We start from the raw sequence: 26,715 nt of genomic DNA, 5'->3' as shown, positions 1-26,715 counted from the left end.
CACACATCGCCTGGGAGACGATCGACAAATACTTAAACAAATTCACTCACTCACTCACTTTCACTCCACACTTCATGTTCACCACTCACCATTATCCACATGCATGCACATACACATAGAGAAGCGCTTATCCACATACACGCACACACAGAGCAAATAATGCAGATAGTCACTCGCACGCAAGGACATTTACTTTCTTCTTTATTTCTCCTAGCACACACAAAAATTAAGCCTGTTTTTTCACTGAGAAAACAAAGGACACTTTCTGCTTTTTCTTGTCAAAACAACGAACAGTCTCAATAACTTTCACATTTGCAAGAACTGTCTATCCAGACACACTTTTTGAACACTAAAAATGATTCGTTTGTTACTTTTTATTTTTGTGTAAATAAACACTGTTTATTTACACATGTTTGATTTTATTTTTATTTTATTTCTGGTGGAAAAAGGGATCTTATGAGACCTAAGTACCACTACAAATGTCAAACAATACTTTTCATTTGAGTCAGTCTCTAACTAACTTTATAATCGACTTTGTTATATTTTTTCACCAGCGTGACAAAACACGATTATCCACATGCACACACATAGAGAAGCGTTTATCCACATGCACGCACATAGAGAAGCGTTTATCCACATACACGCACACACAGAGCAAATAATGCAGAAATTAAATCCATTTCCATTTCTTTTTCAAATATTTTACATTTTAAGTTGATTGGTGCAAATTAATTTAAAACAAAAACATTTTTGTAGCAGATATATTTTATTAAACATTGTTTTAACAAAAATTAGGAAAATAAAAAATTTCTTTGGTGAAAGTTTCAAAATTGTTTTCTTTAAAGCTTTTTTGCATGAAATGGGGGTCAAATTTTTTACCTTTTCAGAAAATTACTTTTGTTATCAGTAATTTTTTTCTTGTTATTTTTTTTCTTTTCAAGGAATGGAGTCTGCGAACATTTTGAAAGTCGAGGTTTTGTCACATATTTTTCTTACGAAAGTAATCAGCTGAAAGAAAAAAACAAAAAAAATTTTTAATTCCATTATAATTATAAAATGGAAAAGGAACAAAACAAAACAAAAAAAGTCTTTTTTCCTTTCTTTCCTCAACTTGCAACAAATCCTCGTGTATTCGATATTATCTTCCACCGTTCATTCTCGTTCTAAGCTGCCCAACAAAAAAACTCCACTTAACTCTTGCTTTATAATTCATCCCATTTAATAGTCACCAATTGTGTACGTATGCAAATTAATGGCATACGTTCACCAATGAGTGACCTACAAAATTATGCTTGTCTTTTTTTTTTCTACATTTTCTGCTGTCATTTTACAGGCAAAAGTGATGATTTTTATTACAATAATGAGAACCATTTTATTTGGAGCTGATAAAGTATTGAAATTTAACTAACTTGAGATGTGCGCATTCACATTTTCCAGTTTTCTTATCAACTACATGATAACACAAAGACAGAACTTCAAAACAGACGTCTGAACCCAATTAATTCATTTGACAGAAAAAGAGTTGCCTTTCTTTATCATTATGTATTACTTTAGATTTCCTGTGCACAATATTATATCCTGACACCTAACCCTAATTCGATGTGACTCGGTATTTAGCAAAATGTAATATTTTTGGTTTTGTTGATAGAATGTAATTTGTATAGGAGACTTTCTACAACTTTTTGTTGTTCTTTTATGAATTAGAAAGGGTAATGGGAATAATTTTTATTTTTGGTTTCAAAATGGATGCCAGATTTGTAGTTACTGTCTTACATAATCTGATTGTTATCACCGACTTGACACAATTCAATAATTTAATTCCAAAAATCCAGTTGATTGAAATCAACTGAAAATCAAACCTTGTCTTCTTAACCGGAGTTATGCACGTATGTTGTTATCCTGCCGAGTCGGGAGAATTTTGATAACGGTAATAAAAGTCATCTGACATACTTGTCATATTAATTATTCAATTTATGAAACACTATGATTTTAAAAGACAAATGGTTTATTTGTTTTAATTTTTAGCAGAGTACACGGCCAAAAGAGGATTAATAAGAGAAAGATACTTAGATTATTTTTTTAAGTGCATGATTCATTATTATCGCATTACCAAAACATTTTCAATATATATTCTCAGCCTGATTGTTTCCTCTGAACACTTTAAAAAATTTTAGCTGATTTAAGAATGATCAAACGTTTGAATCCATTATCGACAATGTTTCCTGTTTATAACATATCGACAGATTTATGTGAGTAAATGTTTTAGATTTAATGAAAATGAAATTTATTTTACTAATAAAACGTTCCTCAAGAAAACTAGAGAATATCACATCTGAAACGTTACGAATATGACAACGCAAGTAATGCATGAGTTATATTTAACAAAAAATGATTGCAAATATTGTTGTTGTAATGCAGGTTGTTCCAGAAGTTGTGAACACATTTAAACATTGAATATCTCGAAAACTATTAAGGATGAAAAAAAAACGTGCTTGACACATATATATATATATTTAATTATTATAGTAAAAAAAAAAAAAAAATAATAATTATGACAGCCCCTTTAAGAAATTCGTTTCTTATCGTTGAGCACTTTCTGTTGAATTAAAAAGTCGGTCAATTTAGCTCTTATGCGTAGATCATCGTATAACGATTTGATCACTGTCTGTCTGACGTAATGAACATTTAAATTAAAAATGTTTAAAAATTCAACGCTATTTCACACGGTTAATAGTAGCCGAATGGATGCGGCCTCCGCTAATCGAGCCAGAGATGTCTCGTGTCGCGGGGTTCGAATCGTTCGACTAGTAGTAATCGTGACACCCTGCACTGAAGAATCCCGAAAGGATGAAACACTAGTGTCTGTAGGTATTTAATTATTATAGTAAAAAAAAAAAAATAATTATATATATATATATATATATATAATTATTAATGAATTTAGTTAATTTTAATTTATTTTTACCAATTTCATGTTACATAGTTTCATAGTTCAACAAGTATAAGAATTTGAAATGTGCCCAAGACTTCTAGAACATCGTGATAGCAAAGGATGAAGGAGAAAACATGCAGAGTTTAATTTATGTTTTTATTTTAAATCCTTTTAGTCAAGTCTCAATTGTTAGATTTGACACACTGCTGCCAAAATTCCTTAGTTCAAAAACTCAACTCTCTGCTATTATTCTCTCAACTTCGAAAGCACTTCTGCTGATTGAACTCACTTTTTCAAAATCCAACTTTAAAATGAACGCCCTCTCTGAAAAATTAGATCTCTTTTATCTCCAACCAAGAGCATCTCATTTGCACATCAGGCATATAAAGAGATAAGGCGTCCATTTTTATTTCTTTTTTCTTCATTCATTTTTGGTCCACCCAGATTTGTACAAGTTGCACAAGGCAGGTTTGCAACAACTTTTTAAACATTTCGGACCACACCTGTATTATATTTTTCATTTTTTATCGTTTTGTTCTAACTGGGGATGGGGCAACCTTCTGGATACCAGACATTTACCCACTATCTCATACATTCCAAATCCTACTCATCCTTTTAAGGGCAATTGTTTGAATCTTTTTACATTGGTTCATCGAGTATATTTTCCAGGTAGTTTTTAAAATTCTTTTATATAAGGCAAGTTGCTCCCATAATTACTGGAATGATAGAGATCTTCCTAAGATTCCAGTTTCTTTTTATGTCGTACATAAAACCTTGGTATTTTATTATCTTTTTCCTCTCAGCTCTGTTTAACCCAGCACCATTCGGGGACACTAACTTCTACTAGGGTTGCTTCTTTCTCCTTCTTGTCCCATATCACTATGTCAGATTTAAAGACCTGTGTTCTAGATACGTAGCTATAGTAATTTTTTTTTTTTACACAGTGATCACCACTTATCAAGGCCCGGAAGCCACTCAGGGATAAGGGTTATTGCAAGTACATTACGTTAGTGTGAAAATTTGATGAAGTGTTTACTTAAGGGGGCGGTTCATTAGGAATTTGTTAACGTTGGACTTGAAGACATCCAAGTTGTAGTCCGGTGGGAAGCAGGCAGACGGAACGGAATTGCATAGTCATGATCAATGGTGTATGACTTATTTCTAACTGTTCTTTCTGGTATATGTATATGGTATATATGCTGCTGTATTCGAGATTCAATTTTTTTATTGATGGTCCAGTGGAGATATTTACGCACACTCCATTCTGTTGCATTATATAGTAGCCATTCCCCATCAGAACCTTACATAACCTTTATTAACTGTGTGCTTGCATGTTTAAATTGAATTCCGTCTGTGACAAGAAAGAGAATAAATCTCATTACTATTTGTGGAGTGACATCACTGAAGAATTCTAATAAATTTAAAACCATCAGTAAAACCATGTGAGACTGAAACTATGTGTGAAACTATGCGCGTACCTATCTGTCTTCTCGTCAATTAGACACAAAATCGCCTTTTTTTTTTAATGTAAGGAAAATCAAATTGCCCAAAATAGAGACACTGTGGATTGGGACAAAAAGTTAAAAAAAAAAAAAAATCACTCAAAGAGTTTCTAACCAAAGACAGAACAGATACTACAGTTTGATCCTTACACGAAGGCTAGAGAGAACATATATCTTTTTGCTACTTCGGTTAGTTATATTTAATATCAGCAAGCTAACTGAAATGCACTTAGTTACTGATGAAACAAAAAACAGACGTCGATTGTTGACTGGGGTCGTTGGGTAAAATCAACGTGCTTTTGCTGTTTAATGCAATTACTTATCAAAGCTTTTGACTTTTATTGAAAGTGTCATGGCATCAAAAATGGCGGGGCTCTTATCAAAGACGGCATTTGTATAGGAGATAAAGAAAGCCTTCAAGAAAGAAACAGATTTTATAATCAAATTCCAACCAGTTGCATCTCTGGTAATCGCAGAAAATTTTAACAGTGCTTCATTCTTCAGATTAATCCTAGTTCACATTCAATGGTTTCTCTTACAACTATAGTGTAGATTCTCTAAGAAAGTGCAAGAAATTTCAGATGCGGTGTGTAAAACAGGGTTCCGATTTACTTGCCACCCCATTATTAATCAATAAAAAAGCTGCTTTTTAATTTCATCCTAAACTAACAGAGCTACCTACTTCCTAGATAAGCAAATAGAATAGTTTTTTTTTTTTTCAAGGTATAACATTTTCTTTTAAAACCTTTTCAGTTATATTACTTTTTAAATCCACCTCTCCATCCAACTCTCTCATGCGCAAACTTTTGCAACTGTTTATAATCAGTGATCAACTGTTTGACCTAGTTTCAGAGTTGTTTTTTGAACAACTACCAGTAAGAAAGAAAATATTTCTAATAAAGCCCTCTTCCCTATGTACTACTTTGGTTCCATTGTGAGCCAAAAAACAACTGAATATTAGAATATGTGTTTTGCCATAAACTGCCTGGGGTTATACTGAATCAAAATATGGAATGTTCATAAGAATATTTTTGGTAGTTTCAAAGTTTTAGTTCAGCACACACACACACATATATACACAAACAAACAACTTTTTTATGGATGGTACAATTTAAAAAAAAAGCAAAGTTTTGAAGTTTTGTCAATAAAGAACATGAATTGAATGTTTCTGTACCTAATTCCAGAAGAAATTAATTAACTTCATATTGTTAAAATGTAAGAAAAAAACGTACTTCATAAATATTTTTTTAGACCAAAACGATTTCCAAACGATTTAAAAATAGAAAAATATCTTTGAAATGACATCACAGCCTTTCTGTTAAAATAATTTGGCTTTTTCAACCTTAGATGAATTTACATCCACAATGTTTAAAAATTGAAATGCATATAGTCGGATTGTTGCGATCAAATCATATATGTTGTATAACCTCTTTATGAATAATCGATTGTCTAGTAGATGTGAAGGTGAAACTCTCAAAGCTGTAAAAAGGGCTTTTTTCACTTGTGTTTTGTTGGGATTGAAATATTAAAGAAATAAACAAACGAAACAAACTTAATCGTTAATTCAAATCAAGCGAACAAATTCTGAAATGATTTTTCAATTGACAACAAATTCATATTTTGAATTTCCATAATATAAGTTAGTATGGAAAGAGAGGCAACCTCAGTTTTTTTTTTAACTACACATTTTCAGTGACGTCACTCCTCATGTGATGCACACTTTTTTTTATTTCCTGTTCACACATTTCTAATTTTATAACATTACCAGACAACCCTTTTTCCTGCTATCCTTGAATGCTTCTAAAGACATTCAAACGGAAAATAACACTTATTTTAAACTATTTGAATTATCTTGACTACTGTTCTATTTTTGAGTCTTATTCTCACAACGTTTAGTCGATATAACCTCCGACCTTCTTCCACTTTCTCTTGGAAATCGTTTTGCCAAACTCAAGAATCTGTATGGACATTCAAATGGAACCATTTATTCAATCCGTGGCGGTAGCATGCTCTCGTTATGTCTTCCGTGACTTGGTAGAAGTTTTAAGTTTTTTGAAATTCCATACGGATTCCCGAGTTCAACAGAAAGATTCCCAGTTCGACAAAATACACCTTAAGAAGGCCGGAGATTACATCGGCTAAAATGTTGTGAGAATAAAACTCACGATGAGAACAGTAGTTTGAATAATCCAAATATCCATCCTCATCTCAAAGTTTAGAAACATAATATTTTAAACTAGCTGTTGATTCTTTCCCAACTTTCAATATACCACAAGTTTATCATTATCCTTCCAACTAACTTTATTATTTAAAATAATTTTTTCAAGGCAAAAACTGTTCATAATCAAATTTCTAGATTTCGTTAAAATTACCAATTTTTTAAGATAGTGTTTGAATTCTGATGCTTTTCAAAAGAATAAGTAACTTTTATAAATTACTATTAACTTGTTTAAGATTTTTAAAAAGCGAAACAAAACTTATCATAAAACGTCTCCCGGGCAACATCATGTAGGTACAACTAATTTTTTTTATAAATCTCCAATCGTTTAACAAAAAATTGATTGTACCAAGTAAAGAAAAGCCTGTTTGTTACAGTCACTAAATAGACATATTTAATACGTTATATATTGTTGTGGTCATTCTATACAGTTTTATCATATATTTAACATTTTGATAACTTAATAATTAATTCGTTTTATCAGTTTGCCTTATCATTTATTTACTGGAGGATTTGACTAAAACAGGAAATGGGGTCAAGGAAAAAATCGGGATCTTTTCTTCATTCTAACTACCGTTAACAGAGACAATTCGTTTATTTCATCCTGTGTCTACCTTAATATTGAAATTCATATGGTTTCCTTTTTTTTCAATTTTATTTTATTTTTTTCCTTTTATTCTTTCGTTTTCTTATATTTTTTAAAAATATCTTATATACATTTTTATCATATACTTAACGTAAATAGTTTCATTCATTGGAATAGTTTTAATAACTTGATAGTATACTCTTTTTATCAGTTTGCCCTGCCCTTTATTAACTGCGAGACTTGACTCAGCAAGAAATGATATCAAGAGACAAATGGCGCTCCCTTCCATATTCTAACTGCTCGCAGGGGAAGCAACACAGTAATAATAACTTCTCTCCTGTTTTGAATTCGTTCATTACTACGGCTGTGACAACAGAATATTCTTTTCATTCTTTTGACTCTCGGGTATGTAGCGGGACTGGTATATATTATATATGTCCCCCCAGTCGTACAAAATAGGAAAAATGAATTGTTTTGAGGAAGGAACGAACGTGTTACATTGAATTAAACGAACTAGGATTTATTTCGTGATGAAACACATGAAAGAAAAGGGTACAGCACGTGTTTAGTTTGGCGTGTGTCTCTCGCTGTTAACTGGTGAGAAGGAAAGTCTATTGTTGTAGAGAGAGAGAGAGTGAGAAAGTCAATCCAGTTTGGTGTGCGTCTCTCGCTGTTAGCTGGTGAGAGGGAAAGTCTATTGTTGTAGAGAGAGAGAGAGAGAGAGAGTGTGTCAATCCAGGCCATGGAGATAGAAAGCGTGTAAGGTGTACTTACTGTCTGTTGACTCTTGCCCCCACACATAGTAGCAGGTGACGTTTGTTTGTTTTTTTTTTTTGTTTTTTTTGTGTGCTGACATGTGCAACGAGTTGCTTGGACAGTGAAGTGAATTGTTCATTTGGAAGGAAAATTTTTGTTCGTGTTGACGTCATGTGTCAAGTTGACGGTGTCTTCACAAGTGAATCTACACTAGTGTGTGTATTGTCTGTACGAGCACTAGTTGCACATTCGTTTAAGTTGAACGGTAGTGTCCAGTTGCCAGCTGTCAACGCAACTTCCAGTTGTAAGTTTATCAGTGCGCGCGGTACATCTCAACTCGTATTGTTGACTCAACTTCTTCCTATGTGTTGATAGGGATGTCCTGTAATTGTTTTTTTGTTATTGCCTCTGCTGTGCGGGAGAGAATGTGTATAGGCCTATGTGATTTTGCTCCTCGCGTTTGTTGCAGAGTAATGTCAGGAAACCGTGAAAAATGTTTGTCGAGCTTGAATTTTTCTTTATATTCGGTATGAAGTCAACAGCTCCGTGTTTATTTTTCTGACGAGTCTGACGAGGGGTTTCGTCATTGTAGTTCGCTTGTTTTTCTTTGTTGAAACATTTTTTTTTTTATCAAATAAAATGCGCGTCTTGCTCAAAACAATTTGTTTAAAAAAAGTAGGGTCACCATGCATGTTTGTTTCACATTTTGTCGTGGTCGCCAGTTTGCTGCGGACTTGTGGTATAGGAGGAAATGTGTGTTCATCTCACGTCGGGTCACCAATTTGTAGCAGGACTGGTGGTATAGAAGGAAATGCGTGTTCATCTCATGTTCCGGTAACACCAGTTTGTTGTGGACTGGTGGATATATTATACATATCCCCCAGTCGTACAAAATAGGAAAAATGAATTGTTTGGAGGAAGGAATGAACAACGCATTTATTGAATTAAATGAACTAGGATTTATTTTGTGATGAAACACATGAAAGAAAAGGGTATAGTACGTGTTTAGTTTGGCGTGCGTCTCTCGCTGTTAACTGGTGAGAAGGAAAGTCTATTGTTGTAAAGAGAGAGAGTGAGAAAGTCAATCCAGGCCATGGAGATAGAAAGCGTGTAAGGTGTACATACTGTCTGTTGCCTCTTGCCCCACATACAGTAGCAGGTGACGTGAGGCATGCGGTTGGTCCGTCGACCTCTCAGGTCGGAAGCCAAATTGAAAAGAAAGAAACAGCTTATGTTTCTTGCTTTTATAGTTGTTTCCGGTGGTCTTTTGTGCATGTGTAGATTTCCTTTAAAGGGGAAGTTACACTGCCCATGTGCGCGTATGTGTGCGTACATGTGTGTACGTTAGCATGTGTGTGTATGCACGTGAATGTGAGTGTATGTACGCGAACATGAATATATCTATGTGTGTGTACATGCACGCGTATGTTTGTGTGCGTGTATGTGTATGACAAGAAAAATGGCTAGAGATGCGAACGCGTGTTTTTGTGCGAGACTAGAAAGAGCTCATACAATACTCTCCTATCCAGGAAAAGAAAATGCAATGTATATATATGTAGGTATATATTCGACACAGACACACTTATCAACTGAGAACCACGTCCATCTATATAAAAACATAAGATATTAACGGATATATACTCAAGGGTCAAAACAATGAAAAGAATATGCTGTTGTCACAGCTCTATTCATTACCTCGTGTCTACCTTTTTTTTACATAGGCATAACCACTTATCAAGGGCCAGAGACCACTCGAGGATAAGGGTTAAGAATGTACAGTAGTCAATTGGACAATATAGTAATCGTTAGTAATGGAAATTTGGTAAATTTGTTAACTTAAGTGGAATGGCTCATCAAGAACTTGTTTATGTTGGACTTGAAGATAACCATATTTTAGTTAGCTGAAAAGCAGGAATTGAAATGTTTTCTTGTTTCCTTTTCTCTTCGTTTGTAGTTTTCATGGTGTTTATTGAATAAAATTGATAATGTCAGTATGAAGCACTAAAGCCTTTTTTCTTTCATGGCTGGCAGTCAGTTACACTGCTTACATGGCAGAACAAAAAAATTGTGTTTCTTACCCAGACATTCAACCGCTTCCACACAAATGCTACCCAACATGTTCTCTGAGAAGCTGGCCACAATCATCAAGGTTCTTGTCTGAACAAGCACCAAACCACGTTTACCCTGAAATACAGCACAAGAAATTAATCATGTACATGGGAACAATACATCAAAATGGCACTCAAATGTTTTCAGTTTATTTTAACCCATTAAGTCTAAGTTTTTTTACTATTGAGTTGAAACTTTCTGAAATGACAAAAAGGGTTAGAAATACACAAATTGAAAGAAAAAAATTATTTTATTTAGAAAGCAAAATACTGACTGTCCTATAAATAGGACATTGAGTGCATTTGATAGATTTTAGAAACCAAGAGGTTATACATTCAAGATAAAATTCCACGTTTTGTGGCTAAGAGCAAAACAGTTCACACAAAGAGTTACAATGCACTTTTAACAATAAATGACTTACTATTGCAAGACTCATTTATATATAACTAGCCTGGGTGCCCGGCGTTTTCCGGGTGTTTGGAGGTGTGTGTTGAGCGAAAACAAAGGGGGGGGGGGTAGTAGGTAGGCAGGCTCGAACCTGTACTGCAAAGAAGGAAAAGAACGTGAACTAAAAATGTTACGTCTTTGCTCCTGTGCCCATCGCCAAACTGGAAGTGGCGAACCTCAAAATTAAGGCTAGTCAATCGAAAAAAGGGCATGACTTTCGTAAATATCGGCGAAAAAAGCGACCCCTCTCTGTAGAAAAGTTGAGGGTGAAGGAATTAATGTTTTTAGCCAATTTTTCAATATTTGGCGTCCGAAGGGTCGAGCTTCAAAATGATACCAATCTCATGAAAATCTGCTGCCTCTGTCAAAGGTTTTAGGCATACATACATACATACATACATGATGATGATGATTGCAACGTCTTGTCAGACGAGAGCCACTTCCTCAGTCACTAAAAGTCCATGTGCCCGAATATGACTTTTTAGCACTGCCAGCGACTTGTACACCCTCAAGCAGACATGACACTGAAAACGCTCACTGATTTGTATGAGACTAACAGCAGCGGAATCTGTATTATCGTGGGCTTTCATGTGATTAACAAAACCTGCCTTCAACAACAGAGCCCGATCACACACCTTATAGATCCAGAGATCTCCATGGTTGGGCGGCAAGGTTTGGCATTTCCTACATGCTCTCTTAAGCTTCTCTCGGTCTATTTTGGCTGCTTCATAGTGTTCTGCACCCCTGTATATCAGTGTCCTCCACTGCTTGCGATCATACGCTAGGGACTCCCAACTGTCAACAGGAATATGAAAGCTCACCAGACTCTCCTTGATGCTATCACGAAAACGTTTTTTGGGCTTGTGCTGGGGTCTTTTTCCAAGAAAGAGCTCACCATAGAACAATTGTTTTGGGAGACGATAGTCTTCAAACCGGATGAGATGACCCACCCAACGCAACTGGTTCTTAATAACAATGGTAGCAATACTGGTTGTTTTGGCCTTTTTTAAGACATATGTATCAGGGACAAAGCTATACCACTTTAAACCAAGAATGTGTCTAAGGCAGTGCTGATGGAACCTCTCCGGTACAAGGTCCAAGTTTCAGATGCGTAGAGTAGGGATGGTACTACACATGCTTGATATACTGAAATTTTAGTTGTCAGAGTCAGATCACCGTCAGACCTGACTCTATCTTGTAATCTTCCAAAAGCATTAGATGCCTTGCTGATTCTCTGTCTTATTTCCGCATTAAGAGTGCCATCATTTGATAAGGCACTCCCAAGGTAGACAAAATTTTTTATGACTTCAAGGCGCTTTCCACAGACGAAGATATCAGGTTCCACATACAGATCATTGGGAGCGGGAGTGTACATGACTTTAGTTTTGTTAATGCTAACTGTCAATCCGAAGCAGGTACAAGCATTTGTAAAGAGATTCATCACTAGTTGCATATCTACTGGGGAGTATGTTACCAGGTCAGCATCATCAGCATACAACAGTTCCCTAACAAGTCCATCAATAACAAGTGTTTTGGCTTAGAATCTTCTGAGGTTGAACACCTTTCCAGTCGTTCGGAATCTAATATAAACACCCATATCACAATCGTGGAAACCATACCAGAGCACAGCAGTCAAATAGAGTGAAAACAATGTTGGTGCAGCTATATCACCCTGCTTCACACCATTATCAATGGGGAATTCTTCCGAAAGCTGACCATTGAAGTTGATGCGACCTTTCATACTATGATGAAGTTGCTTGAACTTGTCTGTAAAAGCAGGTGTACCACAAAATTTTTCCAGCACTTTCCAGAGAACCTCATGGTTGACTGTGTCAAACGCCTTGGTTAAATCCACAAACACCTGGCAAAGAGGCATACGCTGTTCAATACATTTTTCCAAGAGCTGTCTAGCAGAAAACACCATATCCACAGTTCCTCGCCCACCTCTAAAACCAGACTGGGATTCCGGAAGGATATTAGGACATACATACTTTTCCAATCGGTTTAGTAAGAGCCGTGCAAATACCTTTCCAACCGCACTCAGCAGCGAGATACCTCGATAATTTCTACAATCAGATCTTGTACCTTTTCCTTTGTACAACATAACCAAGATGGCATCTACCCAATCTTGGGCAACCGGGTCACCCTGCCATACTGACAGTATCAAAGAGTGGACCACGCAATGTACATTGACACCACCATGTATCAGCAGCTCAACAGGGATGCCATCCAGCCCAGGGGCTTTGTTCGAGTTTATCTGTTTTATGCAGTCCATAGTTTCCACAAGAGTCGGTTCAACATCAAGTTCCAGACAAAAGGAACATTGAGGGATACTTTCTATTGCAGCAAGATCAACATTGGATGGGTTATGAAAAAGATCATGAAAGTGTTCATGCCATCGATGCTTAATTTCATCTGAGATTTTCAGCAAGGTTTTCTCGTCCTTTGCCAGGAGTGGTGTAGTTGAAGAGGATTTCGGACCATAAGCCTGATGAAGCAAAGTGTAGAATGTCTTGACATCTCTATGATCGTAGGCAGTCTGTATCTCCCTGGAGAGGTTAGACCACCATTTGTTTTTTATTTGGTGCACACAACGCTGAACCTCACTCCGAACAGAAGAAAAGTGGGCAGCGAGCGTTGGCTCGTTCAGAGGTGAAGAGTTGAGAAGTTTCAAATAAGCTTTCCGCTTTCTATCAATTTGAGGCTTAATTTGATCGAAATTATCAGCAAACCAATCTCTATGTCTGGGAACCTTCAATCCAAGAACTTCAACACCTTTTTGGTATATTGTATCTCTTACTGTCTCCCATTCACAATCTGAGAAATCCACTTGGTTGAAAGCAGATTTCAAGGAACTTCGTACGACTGGATCCTTCAAGTTGGAAACATCAATACGTTTAGGTACTTTGACACCATTGAAACGGCTTTTTTTGCGAACTGTAATTCTCAGTTTAGCTCTGACTATTAAATGATCAGTACCACAGTCAGCACCACGCATTACTCTAATTTTGCAAAAATTTCCAAAATCACCACGTCTACACAGTATGTAATCAAGCAAATGGCCATGTTTAGATTGAGGATGGATCAGGTCTCCTTGTGTTTCTGGTGGGAAAAAGTGTTGGTGATAACAAGATTTAGTACACTGCAGAGATGGAGAAGCAGCATACCATTTGAATTGACTTTACCAATGCCATATGGACCCAATGGAGACCAAGTCTCATTGTCTGATCCAACCCGTGCATTGAAGTCACCAAGAACCACCAAACTCTCAGCGCTTGGCAAACCGGTGATAACAGATCTAAGCATATGATAAAAGGAAGTAATATCGTCTTCAGGCGAAGTAAGAGTCGGTGCATAGACAGAAAGAACATTCATATAACGACCAGCAGCAAGGGGCATTCTCAATGTCATTGCACGGTCATTTATGGCTACTGGCTGTTCGATATTGTCAATTAAGGAGTTCTTAACTGCAAAATCAACACCAGCCTCATGCGTCTCCTTTTCAGCTCTACCAGACCAGAAGATCGTGTAGCCCGACTCGCGCTCAACCAGTTGATCCTCACCTGCGAAACGTGTCTCAGAGAGTGCAGCAATGTCTATATTGTATCTTTGCAATTCCTTAGTCAAAATTGCAGTCTTCCGTTCTAGTCTTTTACCATTGTCAATAAGTGTTCTCACATTCCAGCAACAGAGCTGGAGTGGGTGTCGTTTAGCATAATATCTTCTGTTCCTGTTTATATGGACAGCCATCGCCAATAGGACTTTTCTTTCTTTTCTTTTTTTTTTTTTTTTTTGACAAATGTCTGAGGAAGTATCTGTACAAAGATGTTATTCCAGAGATTTAGCTTTGTACGGCAGCTAGTCTCTCTCTCGGTTCAAAATGTTAATATCCAGCAACAAGCAGGAGCAAGATAGCCAGCAACAAATCAAACTGCAGACCAGCTTAATGCGGGTACTAGTCTTCCACTTTGTTTTTTTAGATCAGAGATTTGCTTATCCTAGAGAGGCTTCCTTCACCATGGCTTTCTGGAGCCCTCTCCACCCCAGATAAAACAAATCCCACGCATGCAACATGTTTATATACATACATACATACATACATTGAAACACACAGATGAGATTTATATTATAAATTATGCATCATCAAACAAATAAAAGTTTAGCAAATTCTACAAGAATTTTTTAGAGGGTTCCAAGAACTCTAGGAGAGAAATTAATGAATAAAGATGAATTTTATCCTTTCTTCAGAGTAATTATGCAGTAAACAGTACTATTATATATTATCTTATAAATTTTAAAAATAAATTAATTGGTGTCCTATTTATAGTACAGTGGAACCTAATAGGTTAAGGAAATGATTAAATATTCAACAAAAAAAAATAAAACGTTTTCATTTTTTTTTTTTTTGTATTAAAAAATTAAAGGAAAAGATTTGCTCATCTAATTCTGAATGGCCCAAAACATCAGGCAAAACATTTACTTTGGTTTAACTGTTTTACTGTAAATTGCATCACATATAACACCCAACCTGAAACATATTATACTTATATTGGGCACACAATCACAATTCTCTCTCGATGCCTAACATACCATTTATTAGATACTAGTGTAATTCATTGCCATATCATGACAGTTACAACAAAACACGAACTTCGACCAGAAAATTCCTAACCTCTAACACTAAAATTATAAACAACATTAATTGTACCAAAATTGTACCAAATCGTTAAAAAATCTTCGAAACAAGATACATTAAAAGAAACAATCTAAAATTAACTGATGTCTAATACCAAGTGTTAACATTTCACAAAAAGAGAACTAACATTAATCATATTAAACGTTTTTCACAATTGTAATAAAAAGATAAACGAGTGAATAAACAAATAACAGATTAAATTACACTTTTTATTTCCCATGCTAAAAAATAAAACAAATATACAAATATATAAATAAATAACAGATTAAATTACACTTTTTTCTCCAACCAAAACTACAGACCAAAATGATAAAACGCTCAAATAATATATATGTGTGTGTGTGTATAACAATAAAAATTACAATTAAATTTACCAAAATGATCCAAGACGGTATATTATAAATATTAAAGAATTAATATTTATAAAGTAATCTCAACCAGATGTAAAAGCTCGATAAAACCAAATAGGAGATAGAGCTTATAATAAGAGCAAACAGTTAATAAAACATGTTAAAAAACACTTTGAAAAAGAGTTAAAAACATATTTAATCTGAAAAGGAAACACTTGATAAATGGATAGTCCTTAATCCACGGAGTTTCGAATAAATACTTTCCTTCTCATCAGAGGGTAGGAATTAGCAAAATGCGGGATCGGATTTTGCATACAAAAGTATTTGATGAAACTGCAAGTCAAAGATCTTACTTGATAACAAAAAGTGAAGCAGAGGGAGTATGGTGAAGAAAAAGGTGATTACACGTGAATGGATAGTCTGGTGAAAGATAAATAATCCAATGATGGTAAAATCCAAAAATATAAATCCAAGAAAGTTAATTGAATTTCCATTCGCACAAGTAAAATCCAACGAAATCACGTAATTTATATATAAACAGGGTGGCCGAAAAGTCCCAGGACATTGGCCGAAAAGTCCCAGGACACTGGCCGAAAAGTCCCAGGACACTCTATTTTTAATATTTTAATGCTGTTTAATATGATTGATTTTAATATTCTAATTGTAGAGAATAGGAATGATTATTAAGACGGGACACACAAAAGAGTGACACCGTCGTCTGATTAGTAGTATATATAGAGCAGGCACGCACGCACCGGTAGAAGAACGACGACTACGACGATAGTCGACTTGGAAACTTTACATGGCGCTACGAACAGGATTTATTTTTCAACATAATTTCTTTTGCACGATTTTTGGAGTATAATGGCGTCAGGACAACACGAGGACGGCCAATACATGCAGTTGATTCAACAACTAATAAATCTGCAAAGAGAAAACAATGAGCTTCGCGGAGGGAGTGCCTCGAGTCGGTCTAACACCAAGAAACCAGACCGGCCACGTATCGAATATGGATTCACCGATGCGGACTGGGCGCTTTTCATCGACTCGTGGGCCCGATACAAACAAATGTGCGGCCTTACCGACCCCGTGGAAATCCGCAATGAACTAAGGACAGCCTGCTCAAATGAGGTAAATAAACTTTTATTTGACTTAGTTGGGCCTGGAACCCTCAATTCTGTCACAGAGGAACAACTCTTAAGGCATATACAGTTCATTGCAGTGAAAGGTCTACACCCGGAGGTGCATAGACATAAATTTCATAACATCAGACAACAGACGGGGGAGGGACCCGCACAGTTCTTGGCAAAGCTTCGGTCCCAGGCACGGTTTTGCAATTTCACGGTTCTGTGCCCCAACGAGAACTGCCGGCAAGCTGTAAACTATTCGGAGGACATGGTAGCTGGCCAACTCGTAGCCGGTCTGGCAAATGCGGAGTACCAGTGTAAATTGCTGGCCGAAGCAAATATTCTAACCACTGTGGAGCAGAAGCTTCACAGGCTGGTTAGTTTAGAAACTACAGAGACGTCTGCTCCTCAGTTGCAACGAGGCTCAGAGGGACACTCGACTTTTGGCCTACTAACAACCGAAAAAAAACCATCTCGGAAAGAGCAGCCGCTCAAAACCCCTCAGAATAGTCCTTGTGAAGGGTGTGGGAGGACCTCACACCCCAGTGGGTTAAAAGGGCGGAAGAACTGCCCGGCGAGGGGGCTGAAATGTTTTAATTGTGGCGTCACAGGCCACTTACAAAGAGTGTGCCGGAAACAGGAGAGGTCGACGGCGGAGTCAACAAACGATACCACACGTCAATCGAATATTTTCGGCAGCAGAATGGAGGGGACACCGGCATGTTACAATCAAAAAGGTAGAATAGCAGCAGTGCCACACCTTGCATGGAGCAGTGGTGGGTTCAGGAAAAGTCCCCCTGAGCCACCACCCTCATTAATGGTCGAGGTGTCCCTGATACCAGAGTCCCAGGCTAAATTCGGGTGCGCTTTAGATAAGGGAGTAAGCCGTCGAAAACACTGCATCCAGGCCATCGCAGATACCGGTGCCCAGACGTGTTCGAGTGGCCCAGAAATATTGATAATATTAGGGTGCACCAGAAGGATCCTGATACCTACCACCCACAGGATACGGGGAATCACAGACGAACCCCTAGATATCAAGGGGGTGGTCCTGACTCAGATTAAGCTCGGTCAGAAGGAAACGCGACAAGTGGTCTACGTTTCAGAAAACACGTCAGGATTCTACTTGTCAGAATCGGCCCTCAAAGACCTAGGAGTAATCAATCGCGACTTCCCGCATCGAGTATCAAAGGCCGATTTATCGGCTTCAGAAAGTGTGGATGTCCGAAAAGAGAATCCGTCCCGGACAAGCCAGCGAGGATCCCGTTTACCCCCACTGAAGATAATAGGGAACGGTTAGAGAAGTGGTTACGTGAACACTTTAAGTCCAGCGCATTCAACACCTGCCCCCATCAACCGTTACAAGTCATGTTAGGGAGGCCGCTGGATATAACTTTTACCCCGGGGGCGAAACCATCGGCCGTACACACACCCATTCCAGTCCCTCATCACTGGAAGAAAAGGGTAAAGGATGATTTGGATCGAGATGTTGCGTTGGGTATTATCGAACCGGTACCAGCAAGCACACCTACGATCTGGTGTTCGAGGATGGTAGTCGCTCCAAAGAAAGACGGGTCACCAAGAAGGACGGTAAACCTACAAAAATTGAATGCAGCAACGATGAGAGAGACTCATCACACACCGTCCCCTTTTAATCAGGTGTCCGTGGTGCCTGCCCAAACCAAAAAGACTGTCTTGGACGCATGGAATGGGTACCATAGTCTGCCACTCTCCCCAAAAGCCCGGGATGCGACCACGTTCATAACGGAATGGGGTCGTTATCGGTATCTCAGGGCTCCCCAGGGTTTTCACGCATCCGGGGACGGGTACACGCGCCGGTTCGATGACATCACAGTTGACATGCCTCGAAAGACCCGATGTATAGACGACACACTCCTATGGGACAGGTCCTTAGAATTGGCTTTCTGGCATACTGTGGACTATATTACCCATTGTGGTAAAAGTGGGATAGTCTTTAACCCTGACAAATTTCAATTTGCTGACGATGAAGTTGAATTTGCCGGCTTTGTGATAACCTCGGACGGCGTGAAGCCAACTAAAAAAATGACGGAGGCTATTCTCAATTTCCCGACCCCAACGAGCATTACTGGTATCAGGTCCTGGTTTGGTTTAGTTAACCAGGTGTCGTATACATTTGCACAGGCCGATATAATGGCCCCTTTTCGAAGTTGCTGCGGACAAAGAACCGTAAATTTTACTGGGATGACACATTGAATAAACTTTTCGAAGAGTCGAAGAGGAATATCGTTCAGAAAATCGAAGAAGGGGTGAAAACCTTCGATATGAACAGAGCGACCTGCCTTTCAACCGACTTCAGTCAGGTTGGCATTGGGTATTTTCTGTTCCAGAAGCATTGCCAATGCCCAACGGAATTAGGTCCCAACTGTGGTAAGGACCACTGGAAGATGATTTTGGCCGGGTCTCGCTTCACGAAAGATGCAGAATCTCGTTATTCCCCTATAGAGGGGGAGGCTCTAGCGCTGATTTATGGCTTGGAGTCTTGTAGGATGTTCATCCTGGGATCCCCAGACCTATTGGTCACCGTGGACCACCAGCCCCTAGTAAAAATTTTCTCGGATCAGATCCTTGAGAATATAAAAAATCCCTGCCTGTTCTCATTCAAGGAGCGGTCGTTGATGTACAGGTTCCAGATTAGGCATGTTCCTGGGAAACTCAACGCAGCACCGGACTGCACATCCCGATACTCGGCGCCGTCAAGACACAGCAGACTAAAGGGCACTGACACATCCCAGCAAATCGAGGGGAGTATACAAGCGTCCATCATAGCTGCATACGCACATGACCCCAAGTTCCGAGCGATCACCTGGGATAGGATAGTCGCAGCTGCAGCCACTGATGAGGAGTGCCGAACGTTGGCGTCATACATTCAAGACGGGTTCCCAAGGTCACGCCACGAACTACCACCAGATATCCGGCAATTCTGGCCGATGGCAGACCAACTATATTGTCTGGAAGGGGTACCCATAAAAGGGGACAAAATTTTGATACCAAAACGGCTTAGAGCCGAGGTGTTAGAGGCATTACACTCCGCCCATCAAGGGGCGAATGGTATGTTGGCTAACGCCAGAAAACGGTTATTTTGGCCTGGTTTAGACGCCAGCATCCAACAAACAAGGGTGCAATGTCGGAATTGCAATTCGATCGCCCCATCCCAGCCTAGGGAACCACTAATGCCACCCATAAACCCGGAATTCCCATTTTAAAAGACAGTCACTGACTTACTAGATATGCACGGGAAAAGTTACATGGTATACGCGGACCGATATACCAGTTGGATTGAGGTCGCACCACTACCATCAGGAAGGGCTGCAGCGGTATGTAACGCCCTGAGGGTTTGGTTTTGCACGTATGGTGCGCCGGAGGAAATATCATCCGATGGAGGGCCACCATTCGATTCACTAGAATACAAATCGTTCCTAGAAGACTGGGGCGTAAAAAGGCACATATCATCTGCACATTACCCCCAGAGTAATGGCCAAGCTGAACTGGCCGTAAAAACGGCCAAAAGAATGCTGATGGACTGCGTTGATGGCTACGGACACCTACATCATGATCGGGCAGCACGGGCAATGATGATAGGAATACGCCCAGTCAGGACCTTGGATTGTCGCCGGCGGAAATGCTATATGGTCGAACAGTAAGGGACCATCTCCCTGCACTTCACAAAAAATACTGCATCCACAAGCGTTGGACGGAGACCAGAGATTTGAGAGAGAGGGCGATGGTGAAAAGGCACATACTTAACAAAGAACAGTACGACATACACAGCCGCCCCCTCCAACAGCTCCGAGTCAGCGAGTCTGTGCAGGTGCAGAATCAGGAGGGACCAAATCCACGACGATGGGCGAAAACTGGGAGAGTCGTCGAGACAATGGGTAACAGGCAGTACAGGATACGGTTGGATGGTAGCGGCAGGATCACATTACGCAATCGCCGTTTCCTCAGGAAAATCAAACCGGTCATGGATACGCCGGAGTATCCACCCACTCAACAACCCCATCAACCACCTCCCCAAACACCAAGAAGGGAGGACAGCAAACCACCGTGCAACATGCATGAGATGATGGAGGTGGAAGAAGCTGATTGTGACACATCAGAAACAGATATGGAGGTGGACCAAGATCCGATCAACCACAAGCCAATGCAGACGAGTCCGGTCCCACGACGCAGCATGAGGGTAACACGAGCACCAAGGCCACTTTCCCCTCAAATGCAAGGACCAACTCACTACTACACGGAATTCTCCAGTCACATGACCACAAAACGACGGTAGTGTGGTCACATGGTGGGGGGGAGGGCATGTAGAGAATAGGAATGATTATTAAGACGGGACACACAAAAGAGTGACACCGTCGTCTGATTAGTAGTATATATAGAGCAGGCACGCACGCACGCACCGGTAGAAGAATGACGACTACGACGATAGTCGACTCAGAAACTTTACACTAATGTTGTTAAAACAATTTATTTCATTTATTTTTTCACAAAGAACCTGGAGGCGAATAGAATTGTGCAAGAACAACGAGGGCCAACATACTGATCCCCTAGACCACTAAATTACTCTAGTTGTTTTCTGCTTTGTTTCTAATAAAGTTCTCTTTTTTTGTTGAATATATATGTTTTCTGTGTGTTTCATTAAAAATACTGTGTTTTATTAAAAATACATGTATAGTGTCCTGGGACTTTTCGGCCACCCTGTATATATATATATATATATATATATATATATTTTTTTTTACATAGGCATCACCACATTATCAAGGCCAAGAGGCCACTCAAGGATAAGGGTTAAAGAGTGTACAGTAGAAATTGGACAATATAGTAATCATTAGTAATGAAAATTTGGTAAATTTGATAACTTATATGGAACGGCTCATCAAGAACTTATTTACGTTAGACTTGAACACAACCATATTGTAGTCAGCCGGAAAGCAGGAAAACGGAAGAATGCATAATACAGAATCTAGCAAAACAAATATAGGATAACATACCACTGTGTCACAGGCTTTATAGTAGAACACACACACACACACATAGAAAAGAAGGAAGGAGGAGGAGGAAGAGGAGGAACAACAACCAACCAATCAAAACCAATCAATCAAGAAGTTAAAATACTTGAAGCTATATACATTAAAATGCAAAAACCTGCCCTTAACCAAATCACATTCTGATCCAGCCAAAACACACCCAAATGCTTGTTGTAACCTCGCATGACTTAGTACATGACTTAGTACTGACCAAAGAAGTGGGCATCCCTCACTTCCACACTGGGCATTCACAGGCTTGCACACATTCACTGCTGCTACTATTAAAAAATCCTACCAGCTCTCCTCGCAAATAATATTCACACATCTTTTCTGATGATGTTTTCTTGGAAAAACGAAAAAGCACGACTGCAGTCAACTTTGAACTACACATGGAACTTATATTAATTCTTCCGATCTATACACTAAAAAGATGATGAGAAAAATTGAAAACAAAAAAATGGTTTAATCAAATGGAAGCTCTCTGTTGCTTTTAACAATGTTTGTTTAAATGAAAGAATGCTGCCTATCATTATGAATTGTTTTTATGTAAACATGTTTGCATGGATTAGATTGGCGCTAAAACTATTTGACCGATCATTATAGATTTTATGTATATTGTTTATTATTGCTTGTTTATTTGTATGGACAGGATTCATACCAAAACTAATTAATCGATCATTATGAATTTATTGTGTGTGTATGTTTACATATGCATATGGATATGATTCATGCCTAAACTAATTAACCAATCATTATTTATTTTTTGTATGTGTGCATATGTTTATATATTTGTATGGATATGATTTGTGCCTAAACTAATTAACTGATCATCATGAATTTTTAATATGTGCATAAGTTTATATACTTGTATGGTTATGATTCGTGCGAAAATTAATCAACCAATTATTATTAATTTTATATACGTATATATGTTTATATATTTGTATTGATAAGATTCGCGCCTAAATTATTTAACCAATTATTATGAATTTTATCTATGTTTATATATTTGTATGAATAAGATTCACACCTAAACTCATTAAGCAATCATTATGAACTGTTTGTATGTGCATATGTTTATATATTTGTATATTTGCATTTAAACTAGGAGGCTTCCTTACTATTATTTAGTGCTTTCCATAGTGCCCTGAAAGACTCCTATCTTTTTTTTATTTTTAACTGCTCACTTAAAAAATATTTTCACTTCTAGGTGGTGTGTAGAAACTTACTATTAGTCGTAATCTGGAGGCCTTCTTAATTTAAATTAGTGCTTACAGTAGTGGCCTGGAAACCTCCTGAGTTATATTTTTTTTCCACTGATCATGTAAAAACATAATTCCTATCCTAAGGGGAGGAGTAAAACTTTGGTTTAAGTAATGCTCTGGTGGTCTTCTTGCTTTTATTTAGCGCTTTTTAGTAGCGCTCTTGCGGCGTCTTGAGTTTTAATTTTTTTTTTTCAGTCATCACTTAAAAATGTCTTCTCTTCTGGGAGGAGGGGTAAAAACTTGGTTTTAGTAGTGCTTTGGGAGCCTCCTTAATTTTGATTAGTGCATGCTCTGGAGGCCTCCTGAGTTTTATTGTTTCATACATCACTTAAAAAAACTGTTTTCTCAAGCAATAAAAGACAATATAATCTCAAAACAACCTTTTATTTAGAACATTTTTTCTCTTATCCTTCAAGGGCCAATGGGTAGTCTAGTATATATAATGACAATTAAGAAAATAAATAAAAGCGAAAACATTGTTTTTAATCAGACTTATGTCCCTTTATAAAGATTAAAATCATGCTATAATACTACTAAACCCTATGTCTAGAATCCTTAATCAATTTTGATCAAAATTCATTACATAATTTTGATTTTAGACAATGTCTAAAATTTAAGGCTTAAGCTTAAAGGGTCTTAAGAAATCGAAATTCAGAGTATATTGTTTAATAAATGATTATTGATTTATTGATCAAATTTAATGAAAATACTTTAATTTTCAAATGGGAGATTGCTCCCAATATTATACTCCTTAAAGCCCCTTTAAAATATTCCAAAGAACCTGAAATTTGAGGAATATTTATTAATTGATGTCTAATACCTAATGTTAAAATTACACAAAATCAGAGGTATATGAATTTTCACACATGGCTTCCTCCTCTTTTTGTCTGTTTACATAAAACTGAATTAAACTAAAGATAGCTCACATTACCCATCTTTATAACTAGTAGCTGTGTTCCAAAATTCACAATGAGTGTGTGATTAGTTTAAGAGTGACTCTTACAAACCTATACAAATACCTAACTTTGTATACAGAAAGGAAAGAAAATAGAGAAAATGTTATATTTAGAACAAATCAAACATTAAAAAATAGACATTTTTATGTTGCAATAAAATTTATTGTATTCAAAGAATGAACTATTGAACGAAAAGGAACAAGCCTAATTCTAACATTTTATATCAATTTTATTGGCTATCTTCATTAAACATGTAATAATGGGCAAGGCATTAGTAATAGAAGAAAAAGTTTGAGAATCCATAATATGAAGAATTAATGTCCTATTTGTAGTGAATGGAGAAGAGTTCATGATAGGAGAATGTTTTTAGAAAGATGTTTGTAAGTATGTATTAGTTTAAAAGAAAGCTGAGTTCATGTGTGGTTTGTAAATAAGTGTGTGTCGAAATAGTATTGGAATAAGTCCATTTGTGGCAGGTCGGTCATCTTGGATATCAAAGTCAATGCTGAGAGTCTGTGGCTTGGGAGATTTTAATTTGTGTCCCAAGAGAGAAGTTTTGTGGTTAAACTCAATGATGTGGGTTGATTACATAGTAGGAGCCTGCTTGTAGCTAAAAAAAAAAAAAAAAGGAGGGGAGAAGAGTTATGAGCACTCCTTTAAATAACTTTTGGAACCACTGCTCCCTGCTCATATAAGAGATTGTTTTTGATTGGGAGAATAAGAATCAAAATTAAATGTTTCTTTCAATCAACACTCAGCTTACACGCCAAACAGATATTTTAAGCATCGTTAATGGTGGCTGTCGCTATTGCTGCTACACTACTTTGCATTTCTTCTCGGGTATTGTTTAGCGAAATTTATTTTAGAGTATGATTGATTGAAAAGAAAATGAAAATAACCTGATTTATACAGAGATTGAACTCGTAGTCTCCAGATTACAGAACTTTAACAATTTAGCTGTAAAAAAAAAAAGTATTTCCAACCACAACACAATATGTAAATGCATTTCCGTTATGTCAGACTCCTCTTCCTCTTTCTCTCTCCAAACCAACATCTGGTGTTATTTAAATTTCGAAAAATACACACACACACACACACACACACACACACACACACACACACACACATACATACTGTAATGGGTTGTTAGGTTTATGTGTCAGGGTAAAACATAGACAGTGTTCCTCCTCTTCCTCCTCCTCCTCCTCCTCCTCCTCCTCTTCCTTCTCTTCTATGTGTGTGTGTGTGTGTGTGTTCTACTATAAAGCCTGTGACACAGTGGTATGTTATCCTAAAAAAAGGACGAGATGAACAATAAAGGGTAGTCTTACTTAAGAGAAAGTCAAATTGACAATCCCTCATACCCATAAAAAGTGGTGTCACTGGGGTAATGTTCAGGGAACAAGATTTTCAATTTCAAGCCAAGGTTGAGTGTATGGGAGTGGGACGGCATATTTTTAGTTGAAAGAAACCAAATAGTTAGAAATTCAGATTTTCTACTAGACAATGTGTTATCTATATTAAAAGACGAGAGGGGAGTAAACAAGTACAATATAGCACAGTATAATCATTGTCAAAAACGTGAATTTAAGTAAGTAAAAAAAATGGTACAAGTGGATAAATAGGAAAAATACCACAAAGGAAAAGTATGAATACATATTTTTTAAATAGAAATCGCTCTAGATAAAGCATTAAGCCACTTGATGTAAGAAGCTAAAAAAAAAAATACTATTGCAAAATAAAAAATAAAAAACTTGCTAACGATAAATGTTAGATAGAATAGATTCTGACCAAGAAAATAACAATTCTTCCCTTTTTGTCAGAGACATCGCTTATGGAATATGAGGACTAAAGGACAAACTAAGGGAAGCAAAAGTCACGAGGCTGCCATAAGTAAACCACTTCACTTTCTCACAATGAGTTTATCGCAATCTTGGATACCATACATAAAGAAAAACATTGAGTTGGTTGTCAAATTATAACAAAATTATATCTACATTACACTGCCTCTCACCCATGAGATCCAACTTTTTAGGCAATCATGTGTGAACACCCTGAAAAAAAAAACACTATTAATTAAATTAGAATTTACTATGAGGGATTAGTTGTGCATATATATTTGACATAAAATAATAGTCCGTTTTGAGGCTATTCTAACTTTTAAGGTTAGTTAATAAAATTATTTTACCATTAACTCTGAATTCGACCAGCAAAGTCGTAAAACCACATATAACTGTTTTAAAAGTAGAAAACACCGACTCATTTTATGTGACAGCATTTTTTATGCCTGCCACTGCTCGCCATCAATCAAGGATTTGTCTCATGTAACTCAAATTAATCAATCAAAGATAACCAATTGAAATTTAAGAAAAAATATTGCTTTAAATATTTAAAAGATGTCAAACTGGTGGGTTTTTTTTTTACATATGCTTTGAATGTTTGCAGATTTTATAATATTTTTGCTTTTCAATATATTTTTTTATTTTCAAAATAGAATTAAAGTATAGTATCTGTTCTGATACTAAAATTTATCTGTTCTGTTCTTGATCAGTGAAGTAGAAATCTGGAACATGAATTGGAATAAGAACATAAAAGATATTGCCAAGTCTGCTGTAAAGAAGGTACATTCATCTACTAGGCTAAAAATCTTTGAAGACCTTCCAGTATCCTAAATCTCTACAAAGCAACCATTCGTCTATACA

The 26,715-nt window shown here is 37.2% G+C and overlaps 1 protein-coding gene across 4 annotated transcripts in view; it reads right to left on the bottom strand.

Moving 5' to 3' along the window:
- Positions 1 to 747: 747 nt before the first annotated feature.
- Positions 748 to 26,715, bottom strand: part of LOC145249608 (profilin-4-like) — a 151,873-nt gene continuing 125,905 nt past the window's right edge. For 3 of the 4 annotated variants that reach the window (XM_080111324.1, XM_080111323.1, XM_080111322.1), the window contains exons 4-5: positions 10,073 to 10,178; positions 748 to 1,008 (exon numbers count right to left, since the gene is read on the bottom strand). In XM_080111324.1, the coding sequence (XP_079967450.1) occupies positions 980 to 1,008; positions 10,073 to 10,178 (135 nt within the window). In that variant the 3' untranslated portion in view covers positions 748 to 979. The remainder of the gene's footprint in view (positions 1,009 to 10,072; positions 10,179 to 26,715) is intronic. The other variant, XR_013863554.1, reaches the window with a different exon arrangement.

This window comes from Euprymna scolopes, chromosome 28 (assembly GCF_053919585.1).
Source record: "Euprymna scolopes isolate OS-2025 chromosome 28, ASM5391958v1, whole genome shotgun sequence".
Lineage (NCBI taxonomy): Eukaryota > Metazoa > Mollusca > Cephalopoda > Sepiida > Sepiolidae > Euprymna > Euprymna scolopes.
This window is presented reverse-complemented; position numbering and strand designations above follow the sequence as displayed.